At 40.7% G+C, this 21,978-nt stretch overlaps 1 protein-coding gene across 3 annotated transcripts in view; it reads left to right on the forward strand.

Moving 5' to 3' along the window:
• Nucleotides 1–21,978, forward strand: part of nrxn2b (neurexin 2b) — a 711,451-nt gene that overhangs the window by 219,761 nt on the left and 469,712 nt on the right. The window contains exon 5 of one of the 3 annotated variants that reach the window (XM_079427101.1): nt 16,495–16,512. The exons of the other annotated variants lie outside the window; for them this stretch is intronic. Coding sequence (XP_079283227.1) covers nt 16,495–16,512 — 18 coding nt within the window. The remainder of the gene's footprint in view (nt 1–16,494; nt 16,513–21,978) is intronic. 3 annotated transcript variants of the gene reach the window in all.

Below are 21,978 nucleotides of genomic sequence, written 5' to 3' on the forward strand. Positions count from 1 at the left end.
GAGAGAGGTTAAGACTCCGAATGGCCTGCGGGAAGAAGCTCCTCCTCATTCTCTCTGTGTTCGCCTTCATGGAGCGGAAGCGTCTCCCTGAACGCAGCAGAGAAAAGAGTCCATTGTTGGGATGGCTGAGGTCCTTCACTATCTTCCTGGCCCTGGTCAGGCACCGCTTGCTGTAGATGTCCTGCAGGTCAGGGAGCTCGGTGTGAATGGTACGTTCCGCTGAACGCACCACCCTCTGGAGGGCTCGTCTGTCCTGCATAGTGCAGTTCCCGAACCAGGAAGTGATGCTGCCCGTCAGGACGCTCTCGATGGTGCAGGTGTAAAAAGTCTTAAGCACCCGAGAGGGAAGTCTAAAGTCCTTTAAGCGTCTCAGATGGTACAGACGCTGCCTGGCCTTCTTCACCAGGGTGCTGGTATGACAGGACCAAGTCAAGTCCTGCGTGATGTGAACACCCAGGTATCTGAAGCTGTCCACTCTCTCCACTGGAGTCCCGCTGATCGTGATCGGCTGGTATGACCGCTCCTGCTTCGTACTGAAGTCCACTATCAGCTCCTTAGTTTTGCTGATGTTCAGGTGTAGACTATTCACCTGGCACCAACTCTCCAGGTTCTTAATCTCCTGTATGTAGGCCGTCTCGTCGTTGTCTGAGATCAGGCCCAACACAACAGTGTCGTCAGCAAACTTGATGATGGTGGTGGAGTTGGAAGTGGCCACACAGTCATAAGTGTACAGTGAGTACAGCAGGGGGCTCAGAACACAACCTTGAGGGGCTCCAGTACTTAGGGTGATGGAGGATGAGGTGTGTTTACCCATCCGTACGGCTTGCTGTCTGTCCTTCAGGAAGCTGGAGATCCATTGGCACAAGTATGTGCTGAGACCAAGGACCTCCAACTTGGAGGTGAGTATGGAGGGAATTATGGTGTTAAACGCTGAACTGTAGTCCACAAACAGCATTTTTACATAATTCCCTTTTCTGCAGTCCAGGTGACTTGTTGTGGTGTGGAGGAGGTGTGAGATGGCATCCTCCGTGGAGCGGTTATGCCTGTATGCAAACTGTAGTGGATCCAGTGTGTCTGGTAGTGATGCAATGATGAAGTCTCTGACCAGTCTCTCAAAGCACTTCATCACCACTGATGTGAGGACTACAGGGCGATAGTCGTTTAGGCAGGTGGGCTGGGGTTTCTTGGGGACAGGAACAATGGTGGACTGCTTACAGCATGAGGGACTATGACTATGACTATGGACTGTTCCAGGGAGAGGTTGAAGATCTCAGTGAACACAGGTGCTAGCTGGTCAGCGCAGGCCTTCAGAACCCGACCTGTGATGCCATCTGGTCCTGCTGCCTTCCTGATGTTCACTCTCCTGAATGCCCTCCTCACGTCATGCTCCGTGATGGTGAACACGTTGTCCTCACCGGCTCATGTTGTTCACTGCGCTAAAATCTGGAGGCTCAAACGAAAACGAGGTGTATTTGATTGAAATATTTATTTTCTCTCTGTTGTATTATTATCATGAATATTTAATTGTGTGTTTCTGTAGGCAGAGCGTTAATCTCTTAATTGGCATCACTGAAATTGTGGTAATTAGAAATAGCTCAGTGTTTATTTACCCTCGACTGTCTTAAATGGAGGGATGTTCTTCTTCACACTGATCCTCCTGCAAATGTATTTGGTTTTAAAACAGCTGCTTTTGGAGACAGAAGGCATAAATTGAAATAATAATGACAATGTGAAACAAACGGATGCTTTCAGACTCTGAACAGCAGCTGCAGACGAGCTGTGTCAGCATCATACCGTCAGTAGCCGGGTTTCTATCCAAAGTTGTGAATTACACTTATGTGCAAAATTGGTATATTGCATAAAACATTTATGCACCGTTTCCATCCAACGAGTCAAAGAGAACAAAATTGCCACTTCCTGATAAACCGGCACTAAATATCACTAAGAAAAGAATGAGAAGCCACTGAATATAATAATTTTTATATACAGTATATAATAAACCTCAGAGCGAGCAGACAAAACACAATAAATGCGTTCATTGCTTTTGGAGGCGGATGCTGCGGTTTGGGAACGCATTCGTGTAAAACAGTTCTGAGAGGCAATTACAGAAAGGCATTTCAGAATGACATAACAACATTTCAGATGCCGTGGAACGAGATCAGTCCACTGGTTAGTGAGGTTTTGCCATCCCATCGTGCAAATCACACAACTTTTTTGATGCATATGGAGGAATTTATCAGCAAAATGCGTTTCCATCCACTGTTATTTGCACTAACCCATTTCTGACCTACAGATCATTGCTTAAAAAGACAAACAGATCTCATGCTTCATAGACAGACAGATGGACTATGAGTTATTATTGTAATCTGTGTGTTTATGTGCAGATCAGTCAGATCACAGTCTTTCTGTGAAACACGCACTCAGTCACTGTGATGGAGAGATAGTGAGTGGATCTGAGAGCTCTCAGTCCTGTTATATCATCTGTATTTTAATCAAGTATTTGATTGCGTATTAAATACAGGGCTGTATTTCAGTTAACATTATGCTCAATAATAATAACACAAACTGTATAGTTTTTCATAGAAATCTTAATTGATTACAGGCGTGTGTTTGTGTGTGTGTTCTGGTGGCCAAAATCTCTTCTGCTCACCAAGTCTGCATTTATTTAATCAAAAATACAGTAAAACAGTGAAATATTATTACAGTGTAAAACAGTTGTTTTCTATATGAATATGTGTTAACTGTAATTTATTTCTGTGATCAAAGCTGCATTTTCAGTCTTCAGTGTCACATGATCCTTCAAGAAACATTTCTGATTATTATCAGTTTTTGCAATATATATAATTTGTGTATAAATTGAATTAAATATAAAATGATGGCTCTGATTACAGTAATTTATACATACAGTTTGATTATCAAAGTTTTTAATGAAATCATTAGATTGACGGCTCTGATTATGAGTTATCATATATCATTATCTCTCTTTTAATATTTTAGAGCAATGTGTGAATGTGTTATGGGGCGAACAAGACGTGAGACGTGCGGATCCATATGCAAATTTTTATTTATAAACATAGTCAATTCACAGGCAGGGTCAAACGACGGCAGACAGGTATGGCATGGGCAAGACAGAGTCCAAACGGCAAGGCAAAGGGGTTAATCCAGGAGACGTGGGCAGGAATCAAAACACAGGAAAACAGGCGACAGAGACTGTGACAAATGCTAAACAATACTCGGCCCTGACAGAGAGGAAGTCCAAGGCTTATAAAGCGTGTGTGATTGGGTGATAGTTTTCAGCTGTGAGTGTGAGTAGTGTAATCAGCTGTGTGTGTGTGGTCAGTGCAATGGATGATGGGAAATGGAGTCCAATGTGCTGTGTAGTGTGAAAGTCCATGTAGTGAGCGGGTGACCTCTGGTGGTGAACAAATGGAGTTTCATGGCCGGGATTCGTGACAGAATGTTTGAGTTGTGTTACGAATCACGCATGTGATGCAGAGACACGCTAAAGACAGAAACCAGAGGAAACCAGTTTCACACTTGTGTAATGCGGTTTCATGCAAACGATAAAGGTGTTCAGACACTTTTGAGCTTATAAACGTCTAAATTTCGGCCACCCTGAAAGACCTCCCAGTGAGATATGATTCAAACCAGAGAAGTGGAATCCCTGTGATGAGAGGGTGGACAGGAGGATCTGATGATTACAATACAAACTGTAGTAAACCTGGGAACATTTTCTCCCTTGTGAAGGGCCACTGGCCCCAAAACATTTGAGGTGTGTGTGTGTGTGTGTGTGTGTGTGTGTGCAGCCTGTCTCTCTCTCTCTGTCTGTCTCAGTCTGTCTGTAATTGTCCGGTCATGTCGAACACACATCTCTCTCTGTCTCTCTTTCTCCAGGCATCTTTCAGCATCACTGAGGAGTTTGATTAGCTCAATCTCTGCTCAAATTGCTGTCCGTATGCGAGCGGCTGCGTTATAACCAGCAGAGCAAATGATTAGATCTGTATTTCAGCGCATTAATAACGGCCCTCAAATTAGATGCTCAGGCAACATCCGCAGAAATCAGCTTTCCTCCAAGCGGCCTGATATCAGCAGCACAATTACCAGAATGAAAATCAGGACAGAGATGCAGACGACTCTGAATCTTATTACTGTAGTTCTGTAGGGCAGGATTATTCAAAACTAAAACAGCAAAAAAAAAAAAAAAAAAAGTTACTTTAAATAAAATGTAAACAACCTTTATTTCAGCTAGTGGCCAAATCTAAAACTGAAATAAAAAATGATAACAACTGTATATTTAAAAACATCAAAATAAAAACAAGAGATATACACTAAACCGTAATACTAAAAATACTAAAACCTTAATAAAATTAAAAATATCCTAGAAAATATTAAAATAAACTCTGATTTAAAATAATGTTAACAAACTCTATAGCAGTGTCAGTGAGATGCGTGACAGAAGCAGTAGATGAGTGAATGTCTGTGATTGAGCCGTGACTCTGTGTGTGTTTCTGCATGCGTGTGTGAACCGCTTCTGTCTGTCGGTGCTAATTTTTGGGGCGCTGAGCGTCTGACAGACGAACCGGTCTGATAATTACAGTCTGACATGACGGCCCGCCGCCGCTGACACCCACCTCCATTTTCTCCAGCACAAATTGCTTTCTGATCTGAAATTGAAAAGCATTTTCTCACATCGGCATGGAAAGCGACACGTTTAATGAAACGGCGACCAGAGATTCAGCCGCTGACAGAAAATAGTGTGTGTTCTCTGTGAGAGAGACGCGTGACATTTATGTGCTCACGCTCTGACACTTGACCAGAAATATAAAATAGTCTGTAAACAACCTGTCCATCCTTCGGGAAAAACCACTCCCATCACAGAAATTCCCCTGAAAATAATGAGACATCGTTGTGACACAGACGGACGGACGAGTGTTCGGTGCTGAGATGAGAGCCGGCGGATGCCTGGAGTGTGTGTTGTTGTGTTCAGGGGATTATGGGAATTAAGTGTCGACACTCTCAGCATCCAGAGGTGGGATTAACACCTGGAGCGGATCAGGAAAAGCAGGAACACATGCGGTCAGTCACACATTAAAGGCCATCAGGGTCAGTCTCACACACACACACACACACACAGGGCCGTAGTTGAGGTTTGCGGGGCCCGGTGCAGGTTGTTCCCATGGGCCCTGTTTGAAATTGTGTAAATAGCACAAATAAATAAATAGAACAAAGATACAAATTAAACAATGTTTAAGTTTTTTTGTTCAGGTACAGAAGCTGAATAATCAAATGTAAAATAGCATTGCGTAGTCTTCACTGTATAAATTAAATATAGATGAATTCTTGTAAAAACTACAGAGTAATTCAGTAAAGAGCAGTAAGTGATTTTCCCTCTATTATTTTCTTGGATTAACATTAAAGACACTGATGTAACGGTTTGGTTTCTGTTTAGTTCCCTGTTTTGCCCATATTTGGTTTTCCCAGTCATTAGTTAATTATCTATCATCCCCATCACCTGTGTTTGATTAATTATCTTGTTTGTGCCTTTGTCCCAATCCCTTTTATAAGTCCTGAGTTTCCCCTCAGTGTCCGTTCTTAAGTTAATTCAATGTCTAGAGTGTGTTGATGCCATTTAAATAAAGATTACTCCTTTTGTTTATTCCTTCATCGAGCGCCTTATTTACTACAACCACCAGACGCATAACAACTGACAGCAGCTAGTAAATTAGGTGCTGTCACTTTAAGAGGCAATCCAATATTTGTTTCTCAACTGCTTACATAAACTAAGGTTTTTTCGAGGATACTTGCCAAGACGGATATTTTGAAAGTTTTGTATGTATTTGTCGGTTGAAAACTCAATTCGGTGTTTGCTGGCTGTGAGACGTGGCTCTCTGTGTGCACACTGAACACAGCGCACCGGTGCAGAATTAAGCATTTCGCATCTGTTTGTGTTTGTATGTTTAAACTGGCGAGGTGTTTTGTTCATTCAGGCACAGGAGGATGTGATGGAGAGCTCGGTGTGGTGTTTGCAGACTCTCTGTGAGATGCGGCTCTCTGTGCGCGCACCGAACACGGCGCATGAGAATACTCAGTCGAGTTCTTTCACATCTTGAATATTTTGAAAGTTTAACACAGGCCATTCATTTTTTTTTTCAGCTTAATGTGTTAAAAATAACACAGGGGCAGAGGTTGGCCACTTCATTCATAACTGCTGTGTCTGTCTCTTTTTTTCTTGACAAGAATTGTTTATTTAGACTCGGAACATCTTTACAGCCACATCAAACAGGAGACTTTTTAGATGTGCACACCACTTCACCTCAGCGTTAGGCGTGAGTCAAACGAGTGCAGAAACTGTACAGGTGACGAGGAGCTTCAGCAGAACTACAGTGAGCTGCGGTCAGATGAGATGTTGTCAAGACATATGTCAGTAAAAAACAATCTTCCTGTCCTGTCTGCTGTTATACTGTGCCCGTAGCGCTGTAGCCTGTATCATTTCATATTAAAGCACGAATGAAACTACGAGCATGTGTGTCAGATCCATGCCACATTCAGCAGCATCAGCTCTTAAAGTGATAGCAGCCAAATAACCTAATAACCCAGCAGCTGTGATGTCTGTTCATCAAAGAACAAAAGAAAAACAAGGAAATCAATAACTTCTGTAGCTTCAATGATTTATCTATATTTAATTTATAATTTAGGGTTTGATAACTTTATTCAGTTTCTGTATATTTCCTACTTGCTGAAAAGCACAGGTAAATATGACATTTATTATAATGCGTTTATATGAAGATTGTTTTCACTTAAATTGTAAGTTGCTATTTTTTAAAGTCTAATAAATCTTATAAACTCTAATAAAATCTAATAAAATAAACATTTTATAGAGACATCAGTAGTGTTGGTAGTGTTGGTATCAGTGAAATTCGCATTCAGTAGTAAAAAAAAAAAGATGTCATTAAACAACACATATATATATACATACATACATATATATATACATACATACATATATATATATATATATATATATATATATATATATATTTTTTTTTTTTAATACACACATACAGTATATACAATATATATGTATTTATATGAACTATAACCCTATGTATTTTTATATAATCAAAGGGTATTTGTAACAGACGTAGGCAAGTAAGTGCTGGTGCGTGTAAACCTCACTCCCCTGATCTCAAAAACAGGTGCTCTGGCGACTGACGCTAGAGGCCGTGGCCTTTAGCCTCCTCGTTAGAGCGCCCGCCTCCCACGCCGGAGACCGCAGTTCAAATCCCGCCTGGAGCGGGTGGAGTAGAACCGGTTACATATATACACTATATACATGAGAAGCAGAGACAGCATTATGCTCTCTCTCTCTCTCTCTCTCTCTCTCTGCTGTGAGGTACATCTTTTCTTTCTCAGTGTTGCCGTGGTGATGGTAACTGTGCCATCATTCCTCTAGCTTGCCTGTCATGGTTACCAGGCAACAGGCTCCTCTCCCAGCAACAGCTGTAGAGTTATGCTGAAGGTACTGAAGTGCAAATCAAAGAAACGCGACTCAGCTGAGGCATTCTGGGAAATTAAGTGTTTTTCCACATTTTATTCACAAAAGTTTATTACATTTGATATATAATGTAGAAACATCTAAAAAAAGAAAAAAAAAATCAAGACTTTGTCTCAATGAACACCACCCTGTCTAGTTAAAAATAAATCAATGAATTTCAATTCTACTTCCTTACACTCAAGTCCAGATCGCAGTTATCCGGTTTTTCAGAATCAGAATCAGAATGAGCTTTATTGGCCAGGTATGTTTACACATACAAGGAATTTGTTGTAGTGACAGAAGCTCCACAGTGCAACAGAAGGACAGTAACAGGACAGGACACAGGTAATGAAACAAAATAACAGGAAATAGCCAATGACCAATGTACAAAGCAGCAAAAAAAAAAAATACATAATATATAATATAGGCAACTATGTATGTACAGGTCAAGTATGTGCAAATTAGAAATGAGAAAATAAAATAAGTGAGTGTGGTGAATGGATAATGTATTAGTTGTGTGTTCTACGTTTATTTATTGAGTGTTCATGAGATGTATTGACTGAGGGAAGAAACTGTTCCTGTGTCTGGTCGTTCTGGTGCTCAGAGCTCTGTAGCGTCGACCAGACGGTAACAGTTCAAAGAGGGAGTGTGCTGGGTGTGAGGGGTCCAGAGTGATTTTACCAGCCCTTTTGCTCACTGGATAATGGATAAGTACAGTTCTTGGAGAGTGGGGAGGGTTGTACCAATGATTCGCTCAGCAATCCGGACTACCCTCCGTAGTCTTCTGAGGTCAGATTTGGTAGCTGAGCTGAACCAGACAGTTATTGAGGTGCAGAGGATGGATTCAATGATGGCAGAGTAGAACTGTTTCAGCAGCTCCTGTGGCAGGTTGAACTTCCTCAGCTGGCGAAGAAAGTACAACCTCTGCTGGGCCTTCCTGACAATGGAGTCAATGTGAATATCCCACTTCAGGTCCTGAGAGATGGTGGTGCCCAGGAATCTGAATGACTCCACTGCAGTCACAGTGCTGTTCATGATGGTGAGTGGGGGGAGAGCAGGGGGGTTTCTCCTGAAGTCCACGATCATCTCCACAGTTTTGAGCGTGTTAAGCTCCAGGTTGTTGAGACTGCACCAGACAGCCAGCTCCTAAACCTCCTGTCTGTAAGCAGACTCGTCACCGTCCTGGATGAGGCCGATCAGTGTGGTGTCGTCTGCGAACTTCAGGAGCTTGACAGAGGGGTCTTTAGATGTGCAGTCGTTGGTGTAGAGGGAGAAGAGCAGTGGGGAGAGTACGCAGCCCTGAGGAGCTCCAGTGCTGATGGTTCGAGTGCTGGATGTGAATTTACCAAGCTTTACTAACTGCTGTCTGTCTGTCAGGAAGCTGTTGATCCACTGGCAGACGGAGGTGGGGACGGAGAGCTGGGTTAGTTTATTTTGAAGGGTTTCCGGGATAATGGTGTTAAAAGCAGAGCTGAAGTCCACAAACAGGATCCTCACATAAGTCCCTGGTCTGTCCAGATGCTGCAGGATGAAGTGCAGTCCCATGTTGACTGCATCATCCACAGACCTGTTTGCTCTGTAGGCAAACTGCAGGGGTCCAGTAAGGGTCCAGTGATGTCCTTCAGATGAGCCAGAACCAGTCTTTCGAATGATTTCATGGCTACAGACGTTATGGCCACAGGTCTGTAGTCATTAAGTCCAGTAATTTTGTGTTTCTTTGGGACGGGGATGATGGTGGAGCGTTTGAAGCATGAGGGGACTTCACACAGCTCCAGTGATCTATTGAAGATCTGTGTGAAGATGGGGGCCAGCTGATCAGCACAGATTTTTAGGCAGGCTGGTGACACACCATCTGGACCAGGTGCTTTCCTTCTTTTGTTCTTCCTGAAGACCTGGCACACATCGTCTTCGCTGATTTGAATTGTAGGTGTGGGGGAGAGAGGGGTTGCTGGAGGTGTGAATGGTTGTGTGGAGGGGTGTTCTGGGCGGGTGTGGGGTGATCGTTCAAAACGACAAAAGAACTCGTTTAAGTCGTCTGCCAGGTGTTGATTCTCCAGAGTGCTGGGGGGTGGTGTTTTGTAGCTGGTGATGTCCTTTAATCCTAGCCACACTGAAGCCGGATCGCTGGAAGAGAATTTGTTCCTGAGCTTGTCAGAATAATTCCTCTTTGCCACTCTGATCTCCTTTTCCAGTGTGTATTTGGCCTGTTTGTACAATACTTTATCCCCCTTTCTGTGAGCATCTTCTTTGGCCTGACGGGGCTGTCTGAGTTTGGCAGGGAACCATGGTTTGTCATTGTTGTAGAATAGATGAGTCCTGGTAGGAATGCACATGTCCTCACAGAAACTGATATAAGATGTTACAGTCTCTGTGAGCTCGTCCAGGTCATTTGCCGCAGCTTCAAAAACCGTCCAATCAGTGAGGTCGAAACAGGCTTGTAAATCCCGCTCTGTTTCGTTAGTCCATCTTTTAACAGATCTTAATACAGGCTTCGCAGACTTAAGTTTCTGCCTGTAGGATGGAATAAGATGAACCAAACAGTGATCAGAGAGTCCTAAAGCTGCTCGTGGAACCGAGTGATATGCATCCTTTATTGTTGTGTAACAGTGATCCAATATATTACTGTCTCTGGTGGGACATGTAACATGCTGTCTGTATTTTGGCAGTTCACGGGAGAGATTTGCTTTATTAAAGTCCCCGAGAATGATTAAAACAGAGTCCGGGTGTTGTTGTTCACTCTCTGTGATCAGATCAGCGAGTTTCTGTAGAGCTGTGCTCACGTGCGCTTGCGGTGGAATGTAAACACTGAATGAACGAGCAGAACTCCCGCGGCGAATAGAACGGCTTGCAGTTAATGAAGAGCGTTTCTAGATCTGAACAGCACATTTTCCTTAACACAGTTACATCTGTACACCACCTCTCATTGATGTAAAAGCATGTCCCGCCGCCGCGCGATTTCCCCGTTGATTCTGTGTCCCGATCTGCTCTTATCAGCTGGTAATTAGGCAGATGGATCGCGCTGTCCGGTATGTCGCCATTCAACCAGGTTTCCGTGAAACATAGAGCAGCAGAGTTAGAAAAGTCCTTGTTTGTCCGGGAGAGCAGAAGGAGTTCGTCCGTTTTGTTGGGTAGAGAGCGGAGATTCGCCAGATGGATGCTAGGTAACGCCGTTCTAAATCCGCGCTGACGAAGTTTCACGAGCGCGCCGGCTCGCTTTCCCCGTCTGCGCCTCCTGTAGCGTTTGACCAGAGCTATGGCTCCGCCAACTACAATGTCCAGCAAAACGTCCGAAAAATCAAAAATCGGTAGAAGATTTTGTGGTGTGTTCTGCCGAATGTTCAGCAGATCATCCCTGGTAAAGCTGATCTTATTTGAAAAACAAAAAACAGGAAAAACAAACAAAAACAATACAAACACTGAAGAGCAACGCACAATAGCTGCCATCAGCGGCGCCATTTTTGAATCTATTTTCTGGACAAGGTACTTTTCTGGACCTTGACAGTGCAATTTACTATGCAGTCAATGGGACAGTCACAAGCCTCCCGGTTTTCATCCAAAATATCTTAAATTGTGTTCCGAGGACAAATGAAGCTTTTACGGATTTGGAACGACATGGGGGTAAGTGATTAATGACAGAATTTTAATTTTGGGGTGGAGTATCCCTTTAAGGTTGAGGAGGTGAACAGCCGTCCTCTGAGTGAATGCGTCGTTCAGGTGATGATGATGATGAAGGTGAAGCGTGAAGAGTTTGTCTCAGGGCTTTGATGGCGTGGATTCAGAGCGCTGACCTGCTGCAGAGACTCTGTGTGTTTAATGAGAGTGTTTCGCTTCCGCTCAACCTTTGATAGATGACGCAGATGTCCAGTGCCCTTTATTTCAGAGTACAGAAATAATAGAGTAATGTGTGTGCACTGATGCCAGTGAACAGACCAGAATCAACAGTGTGTCAGTGTCATACTGACATGAAGAGCTTTATTTGGAAACAATTAATATTTTGAGTGCTGGTGGGGTGATTGTGCTGATGAGTGCATCTGCATAGAAAATTGAAATATATATATTTTTTTTTATCAAAAAGCCTAAAGAATAAATAAATAAATAAATCATACTTGGAATATTCATACTTCAGTTTACTTTTTACAAGAACCACCTCAAATCTGAAAGGAGTGAAATTATTTCCCTATGAAATGAAGTCCTCATGAAGCCAAAACTCAGGAACTCTTGCAACACATGCCATGCAATAAAACAATAAACTTTCTAATCTGATGGGAAGATCTAAAAGAAACAACTGTCCCTTCACCCACCCTTATGCCTCCTCCTTCCTTCCTGCCCAGAGAAAGCTGACTTAGGAGTGTCATGAACTCAAGTTACTATGCTAATATCATGCCGTTTCATGTTTGGTATTGTTCTAAATGTCTCTGTGTGATTGGTAAATTGGTCTCGATTTCACAGTAGTCACTTATATTCTGAAAACTTTTGTAGAATTGTGTTCTGCTGCTGAGGGGGGTGTCCCCCATTAGGGGTCTGTGAGGGGTTTTTTATGTTTTTACAACTGATTTAAAGATTTCTTTGTTTTTGTTCTGGTAGTATTTAAAGGGGTCATATAATGTCCATTTTCCACAAGTTGATATTATTTTTTAGAGTCTTAATGAAAAGTCTGTAACATAGTTTGGTTAAAATTTCTCATTGGTAGTGTAAAAACAGCTCTTTTCAGAGCAAGCGGTGTTGTGTCATTCTCCTTTAAATGTTAATGAGCTCTGCTGACTCCGCCCCTCTCTGAGGGACTGTTTAATTAAGCAGAGGGCGCCTTCCCTTCAGAACCAAACCTAATCCTCTTCAGCCGCTCAGATGTCGGAGTAAATAACGACTGCTATGTTCATGATTACATCCAACAACAGAACACCTCAATCATCGAGGAGTCATTCCGGCGGTGAAACACCTGATTAAACATCACTCAGTGCAGTCTGTGCTGAAACGCTTCTGTCAATCAAACTATTGTGGGAGGGGCCGATTTGAGAAAGAGGTAAAGATTTTAGCAGATTAAAAAAACAAAAAAACACTGGTTGTATTTTTATCATTATAGGGTGGTTGTGTACACACACTGCCAACACACACTTCAGTTCAAACAACTTGTAAAAGTGCATGTAGCATTATATGACTCCTTTGAGGGAAAGTTGCAAGTCATTGTGATTCTGTAGCCAGATCAGTGTATTTCATATGCTCCATAATGTATCTTCCTGAAGTCAGGTATACATTTTTACTCTTAGATTCATCTTTGAACAACTGATGTTATGTATTGTTTTATTTTTTAATTGGCTTCTTATTGTTTAATTATGTAATTGGCATGACACGTTTTTACCTGACAAATGAATGTTATTTTTGATTTATTCTGAACTGTCCTGAAATCATTATGACTAGGAAACTTTTGTTACCGCAAATCAGTGTCCAGGATAGGTCAAACTGAAGGCTCATGAATGATAGGAGCAGCAGGCACGTCATCGGAGTCCTTCTGAGCTGTCTATCACCGGTGCTAGTGAGTTGTGTGGGTTAGGGTTAGGTAAACTACACTTTTTGTCATAAGCAAGCAGTAGGTGGCAGGCGAAACAGGTATTAGTCAGCCTACACCCTGTGACTATCATCAGACTGGTGAGTTTGTGATCGTAAGGCCAACGTGAGACTTCTAAGAGACATTAGGTCCCCAGTGAACGGATAATTGAAAGTATAGTGAGTCCGGAATAATCAAATATCTAAATTAATATACAACTGTGGATGCTGCACACTGGTGGTGGTTGAGGAGAGACCCCCCACATGATTGTAAAGCGCTTTGGGTGTACAGCAATACACAATAAAGCGCTATATAAATGCATCATTCATTCATTCATTCAACTGATATCTGTTATCAGCTTTTAATTAGAGATATTGCCAAGTGAAATTGGAGTCAGATTGAACACAAAGATAGACTAAAATTGAAACTAAATCCTGATAAATTCAGAGGCGCAAGTAAAAGACCGAACATGCATTAAACCTTGGAGCAGGCCGCTGGATTCTGCTTTTTGGGCTGGCGGGTGGATTCTTACAAACCTCTTTCAGGAACTATTTGTGTTTTAAATGAGTATATAGTAATAATTATCATGCTTTTATTTAAATTATTATTACATACAAAATAAAGTAAGTATACAAAATATATTGTAATAATACTGTAGGATTAAAAAATGTGTGAAATTAAAATCCTTTAATATGTTCATTTTCACACAGTGTACGCTCCAGCTTTTATTTTGACGAGCTGCCGCTGCTGTTTTGAGTGAAGTTTGGCTCTGTGTTCATTTACACGTGAAGCTCGTGATCTCAGATTCACAGGAAATGAACCAGGAGGAAAACTGAAGAAAAAAGTATTAGGAACTTCATGTTTTTCTTCAAATGATGATGGTGATGTACAAGGTTTAATAGTGATTCATTTAGCATTCAGTTAGCGTTCCCACCTCTGAGACTTGTTTGATGCTGTTGGACTGCATTCACTGTGCTTCAGGAGGAACATCTGTAGAACTGAGACGTCAGGTGATCCATCAGACGATACACTGATTACTGCAGTATATGAGCAAACCTGAGCGTTGAATTCAGCGCTGATGTGTTGCTTTTGGAGGATGAGCTGGTCTGTGCGATGAGTTTGTTCTGAAACAGTTTGACCGGACTCATGATCTTCAGTAAGCAGAGGAAATAACGGTCTGTATGAACCAGTGCAGATCTGTAGTCAGTAATGAACAATATCCATGCTGTCTGTGTAATATCACCCATCAGTCACCCTCTCACCTGTTGAGCGCTCCTTCTGAAATTAGATTGTGTTGTAGTGAACGTTATTTATAGTGTTTGTGTCTAATTAAATTCACAGCAGGTTGAGAGCGTGTGAAATGTCTCCTGTGACATTCTGACACTCTTTCTTCAGCTGTGAAGAAACCAGATAACACTCAGACATGAGAGAATCTGTGTCTCCATTCTTCTGATGCACGTTAAACCTGTGTACATTACTGATGATGATGATGATGATGATGATGATGATGATGGGAAACACGTTTAAAAGGAATAGTTCAGCCAAAAATGTGGTCATCCGCGATCAGGATGAGTTAGTTTCTTCATCAGGTTTGTATAAATGTGTCTCTGCATCAGTGTCTCAGCAATGGATGCTCTGCAGTGAATGGGTGCCGTCAGAATGAGAGTCCAAACAGCTGATAAAAACATCACAATAATCCACTCCACTCCAGTCCATCAGTTAACATCTGGAGAAGACTAAAGCTCAAACACATCCAGCATTAAGACGTTTTTAACTCCAATACGAGTCCATAATTCATAATAACTCTTCTTCCAGTGAAAAAGTGTTCTGGTCTGAATCAGGAGAGAAATCTGCACAGATCAAGCACTGTTTACAAGACAAAACAGCTCTAAACCTTAACACTGTCTTCTCCAGATGTTAACTGATGGACTGGAGTGGTGTGGATTATTGTGATGTTTTTATCAGACTCTCATTCTGACGGCACCCATTCACTGCAGAGCATTAATTGCTGAGACACTGATGCAGAGACACATTTATACAAACCTGATGAAGAAACACACTCATCCTGATCTCAGATGATCTGAGGGTGAACACATTTCTAGCACATGCTCATGTTAGTGTGTTAGTGTCGCGTGATAAAGTGGCCTGTTGGAAGCGCAGAGGCTTCGTCACATACGGCTGGATCGTTATCTCATCAGTTTGTGAGTATAATCTCATAGTTTTTGTCAGATATCAGTGAATGTGCTGTTTCTGCAGTGATAGATTCCTCTGCATTAATTCTTCTCGTTAGATTCCCCTGCTAATAAATGTTAATTATTAAGCATGTTCTTCTTCAGGTCGCGTTTAGCAGTGTTACTCTGTTTCTGGTCTGCCCTCACCGCAGTAGCGGTCTGATGTTGGCTTGTTTTGGCCGTCTCTGTCCGTTTCTCTCATGGTTTGGTTCAGAGAGGGAGTTTCCTGATGCTCCGCTCGTCTCGCTGCCGTCAGATCCGGTCTCTGCTAACAGATTCCCTCATGTGTGTCGAGGGAGAGAAACACCGAGATAAATGAAGCTCCTGTGATTCGGCGTCTGTTTAAAAGGCCAGTGCTGTTATTATTGGTTGATTTTCAGGGCTCTTTTCCTGTCTTTCAGGCAGGACGCTGCGAATGAAATCAAAGAGATGGACATTTATATAATTTTCTTCAGCTCTTCATTTCTTTCTTTCATTGCTCGTGTAATGGTTCAGAATGGGTCTGTGTCATTTCCCTTCATCATGTTTTCATCGTGAGTTGTGCCGCCCTGCTGGATTTATATCACTGATATCAGTTCTGCTCACAAATATTTTAAATAGCAGCTTGTTACTTAAACCATGTGGATATAGTATACATTTGTGGAATTTATTTTATGTTTTTAATTCCTAGAACTGTACTTCCTTGTATTTATTTGTTGGTTTGTTTGCCTGGCCATGAATATTTGTAGAGATGAAATCCATGCCTTTACTCAGATTGTTTTTTTTTTCAGCTTTATCATGAATATTCACAGAGATGTCTGTGTAATTACTCAAATTATGTGGATTTATTTTAAATTTTATTTATTTATTTTTCTGTTATTTATATTTATTTTATTTTGGACTTTATTTTCAGCCATGTCCTGAATATTTACAGGAATTAGATCCTGTGTTTTGTTGACAGTGTTCATGTATTTACTGTCTAATATCAATCTGCTTTGACCTTGATGTTCTGTTTGGGGACTGAGAACCATTTAATTGCATAAAATCATTATTAATATTGATGTATCAGCTTGAAATTGTGTTACTTATTAATAAAAAACCTGTGTTCTGATATGAGCAGTGAATGTTTTCAGGTAATTGTAAGAGCTGATGGATGAACATGAGCACTAAACCTTTCTCTCTCTCTCTCTCTCTCTCTCTGTCTGTAGGAGACTCGTCTCTAGTGGGTGAGTACAGCATGTTTCTTCTCTTCTGCTGATCTTTATAAAGATGTCATGAACCACTAAAGGTTGTGAGCATGACATTCATGTTTTTCTATCTTTCTGTTGATGATGCTGAAGTGTAACAACACAAAAACACAGCAGAAAAACTGCCACAGAATGTTGGCTTGCCCAACAATCAGCTTGATGTATCGATTATATGCAGATTTAGTTGATATTAAGTAAAAAATTACTTAATTATTTAGAGTATTTTTGCCTTAATAATCTTCTGCCTCTGTTGTTCACAGTAAAGTATCCAATTATCTAATCAAGATTTGAGTCATAAACACGCACTCAGAAAAAAATACAATCCCTTCTCTCACAAAATATACCAGAGTTTCTCTAAGTTGCCCGCTTGATGGAATTCAGGGAATACTAGAGCTGTTTGGGTGAAATAGGTGTCTCTTATGCTTTTATTTAGTCTCTCTTTCCTCTGGCTCTCAAATTCAGATTGTGTATTGCCAAAGCATTTATATGAGCAAGCTAAACATGGTCGCAGAGCTGTCAATTCTACATGAGTCAACTTTTCCCTCTGTTTGTGGCTGGCATTAATGTAAATTGCCGCTAGAGAAACGCAGTCTCTTTTTTCACTTTTTTTCAGCAAATATTGAGCTTGTGCATCGTTCTCCAGGTTTTCAAAGTTGGGAAAAATCATTTCAAATTTGGGAACGAGTTGTGTTTGAATGTCACTATAGTTGGAGCAGGTGGTTATGAAATGCAGCTCTGTTTGGTTACAGTACAGGCACAATTCATGTTTTTCTCAGTTTGTGGTCTCTGACTGTGCTCACATATTCTGCTGTTGTGTAATCTCTCTTTAGAGCCAAGCATTGCAGTTTACTTGGATTTTGTGTTGTTTCATTCCAATAAGATAGGTAGATTTCTTTTTGTGCATGTATGTTTGGTTGGCTGGATTCTGTGGATGAGGGCGTCAGTGAACTGAGGCTAGTTATTGTTAGTCGTGTTAGTCTGTTTGTGGAGCTCAGGACCAGCTGAATGAAGGGGGCTCTTTTCAGCATTCAGTTCATGGTTTTTAAAGGGGTCATAAACTGAGAAACCAAAATTCCCTTGATCTTTTGACATATAAGAGGTCATTGTACTATAAAAACATCCTGTAAGTTTCAGAACTCAAAACTTTGTCATTTAGTCTAAAAATAGCTTATATTGAAGCCAATCTGCCAAAACAACGTTTTTGGAATTTGACACTTTATGATGTGACAGTGTGAATAAGCACCACCTCAGCAGAAGAAGCCTCCGCCTCCGGGGCTACACAGGCAGTGATGTAAATCAACGCCTGCTTCTACATCACTGCCTGTTTAGCCCCGCCCACTGACTCTACAGCACTGCATGTTTAGCCCCGCCCACCAATTCTACAGGACTGCCTGCTTAGTCCCGCCCACATATTCTTTGTTACTACCTGTTTAGCGCCAGCCACCAATTATACATTGCCGCCTATTTAGCCCCGCCCACCAATTCTACATCACTATGTTAGCTCCGCCCACCGATTCTACATCGCCGTCTGTTTAACCCCTCCCACCGATTCTACATCGCCGTCTGTTTAGTTTATGATAAGAATTGGGGTTACACAATTTTTGATGCATCTGAAATTTGATGGCTCTTTTCTCGATGTGGATTAATGGAGGGTGTTGGCCTAATTCTGCCCTGCATGCGTTATCAGGTGAGTTTCTCTGTACTCTAAGGATGCTTTTACAGAGCTCTGTATGCAGGGCTTCAGTTGGGTTTAGTGCATATAGTGATGTATATTATAGGCATATAGTGCAAGTGTCTCTCTCTCCGTCTCTCTATTCATAATGGCAGCTGTTTGAGACTGTATTGGTTTCAATCAATCATACTCTGCTTAGAGCTGAACGTGTTGACAGCTGCACTTCTGTTGCCTTTCACTGAAGACATACGAGACAGAGAAATGAAATGACTAGAGACTTTTGACTTTCACACTGTGTTATTGACCACGCTCAGCTAAATATCTTCACACACACACACGACTGATGTTTTATTCGAGTCTTGGTAGATCAGGAGGTGTTTTTAAAGCAGTGATTCTTAAAGACATCATGAAATCAAAATTGAGTCTCTATGCTGTCTCAGGTTCTTTATGTCACATTATGTCTGAAGATCTGCTAAAACATGCACTGCATTCACACGCTAGCAGTGTTGGGAAGGTTACTACTTCTGTAATAGGTTACATTTCAATGACTTTATTAATGTAACAAATTCAATTGATGACTTTTTTACATTTCTCATTCCTTTTCAAACATGTAAAGCAGGCAGGGTTAACCTTACAGTAGTACTCAACACTGATTACCATCAGACTTTCTAAACCTTTCATCGATATGTGACCGGGGATTTTGATTTACCAGGAACACATTTAGCGGGTTCACTTACTTTGTAGTTTATTCATTTAATATTTTCAACAGAATTATTTGTTCTGAAAAGTTTTCCAAGAATGTACAAAAACAGTTCCGGCTCACAGCTTTCACAAAATAGACCGGAAAGGGAGGAAAAAGTAAAACAGATTTCTTTTTGTTTTAAAATAACAGAAACAAAACAAAACAGAGAAGGATGCGATTTAAATCTCACAGCTCTATATTTTTCAGTGTATAATTTAGTTTCATAGTCCGGTCACGTGTCAGCAAAAACAAAACTCTTCAAAACACGGCACTACAAAAATACAGCCGTCAACCAAAAACACAAAAAGAAAATACTACAACATCGAAATGTCGTGAGACACTACAGAGAAACTACCACACAAAAATGCATGCGGTATTACATGGTACTATACAGCAAAGTACGGCAGTGGGAATATTATACAAAAGAAATAAAACATCATAAGTACATGGCAATATTACCCACTTACATTTTGCTTGTGAAAAATAGAAGGAAATAACAGTCACTGAACGATGAGCTCCTATTTCACACCTCACGTTCACTTTATGAGGGCTGAAATCCTCAACATAATGCTGCAATCACATGAAAACACGAAACATTTGCAAAATGTAAAAGAGTAAGACATTTTGTAAAACCACAGTTGACCAGACCTACTCCGCATGGTGTGACGTCATACCATCGTACCTCGTACACGATATAACTAATGTGACATCTCTTAGAAACCGCACAACAAAATATATATCCAGGAAGGATATTTAACAGAAAGATTAGCAGGAAATACTATATTTTCCATTGGATGTTCTTAAATCAGTCACCGATTATGGAGAGTGCGCGTCTCCCTCGCACTGCTCGCTGCGCATCATTTCCCATGTGACAAGCACACAACACCAACTACTGACGACTCGAGGAAAATGCAAGTATTCACTGTTTCTTTTGACTAGATTATTTACAGAAAACAGCAAATAAAAATAAACTAAGTTTAACGATGCAAAGAGAGAAACAAACTTTTATACTTTTTACAACTCGGTTACAAATACTTAAGATTATAATAATTTAATTTAAAGCATGGCCACCACAAAATCAGACTTTAGCACCTCTTTTTACTCTGACATCATTCTGAGATTAAATACAGATTTAAAATCATAACAAGAAATAGTTTAATAGCTATGATACTGTTTTCTTAATTTGTGACTTCCTTCACAGAAAACAATTGAGCCTATATGCGAGGGAGTGGCAAAAGCCTTGAATATTAAGTGACTCTCACCCGAGAGACTAAGGGCCCTCCCCTAATGGTCCCTAATGGCCCATCAGTGTGACTGTGACTTTGAGGCAGGTAAGAGAGAATGTGAGGTGATTGAAAAAAATGTTGTTGTTTTTTTTAATTATTTGTATTTTATTTACAACACAGTATAATCAAAACATACATGAAGGTCAAAGACTCTATTGTGCACACTGATCTAACCACAGAGATGTGAACAGACTTTAACTCATTCCTGCAACAGATTCTGTTCAACAAGTGAAACAAATAAATCATACCTCATATTTACGTGTTATTTAAGTGTTTCTGCTTATTTCCATGGATTCAAGAAGAAAAAAACAATCAGTAGTCAAGGAGTTTGTTTTACCATAGAATATCAGTGTAGTTGACCATCTGATGTTGGTGCAGCGCTCTCAGAGGTAGAAGTGTGCGATATTGAAAAAAAATGATATCTCTATATTTTTTGGGATTTTTTCGATAACGATACAGTGGGGATCGAAAGTTTGGGAACCCCTTGCAGAATCTGTGAAAATGTGGATAATTTTACCAAAATAAGAGAGATCATACAAAATGCATGTTATTTTTTATTTAGTACTGTCCTGAGTAAGATATTTTCCATAAAAGATGTTTACATATAGTCCACAAGACAAAAAAATAGCTGAAATTATTAAAATAACCCCATTCAAAAGTTTGGGAACCCTTGGTTCTTATACTGTGTGTGGTTTCCTGGATGATCTACGACTGTTTTTTTGTTTTGTGATGGTTGTTCATGAGTCCCTTGTTTGTTCTGAACAGTTCAACTGAGCTCTGTTCTTCAGAAAAATCCTCCAGGTCCTGCAGATTCTTCAGTTTTCCAGCATCTTTTGCATATTTGAACCCTTTCCAGCAGTAACTGTATGATTTTGAGATCCACCTTTTCACGCTGAGGATGATTGAGGGACTCAAACACAACAATTAAAAATGATGTTCCCTGATGCTCCTGAAGGAAACACGATGCATTAAGAGCCGGGGGTGAAAACTTTTTGAATTTGAAGATCAAGGTAAATTGCACTTCATGCAAGTATCTTCTGTTGCGTCAGAAGGGCAGTACTAAATGGAAAAATATGATATTTCAACAAAATAAGAAAAATTTGGACACGTTCAAAAGTTTTCACCCCCGGCTCTTAATGCATCGTGTTTCCTTCAGGAGCATCAGTGTATGTTTGAACCTTTTTTAATTGTTGTGTTTGAGTCCCTCAATCATCCTCAGCGTGAAAAGGTGGATCTCAAAATCATACAGTTACTGCTAGAAAGAGTTCAAATATGCAAAAGATGCTGGAAAACTGAAGATTCTGCAGGACCTGGAGGATTTTTCTGAAGAACAGTGCTCAGTTGAACTGTTCAGAACAAACAAGAGACTCATGAACAACCATCACAAAACAAAAAAACCACACACAGTATTAAGAGCCAAGGGTTCCCAAACTTTTGAATGTGGTTATTTTAATAATTTCAGCTATTTTTTTGTCTTGTGGACTATATGTAAACATCTTTTATGGAAAATATCTTACTCAGGACAGTACTAAATAAAAAATAACATGCATTTTGTATGATCTCTCTTATTTTGGTAAAATTATTCACATTTTCACAGATTCTGCAAGGGGTTCCCAAACTTTCGCATGCCACTGTAATTAGACAATATTTTGTAGAGTGTGTTATTGTGCTGATATCTGACTACCGTGGACAGCTGCAGTTTGTGATATTCTTCATATTCTGTGTGGTCAGTTCATATCAGTGAT

This window comes from Barbus barbus, assembly GCF_936440315.1.
Source record: "Barbus barbus genome assembly, chromosome: 1".
Classification (NCBI taxonomy): domain Eukaryota; kingdom Metazoa; phylum Chordata; class Actinopteri; order Cypriniformes; family Cyprinidae; genus Barbus; species Barbus barbus.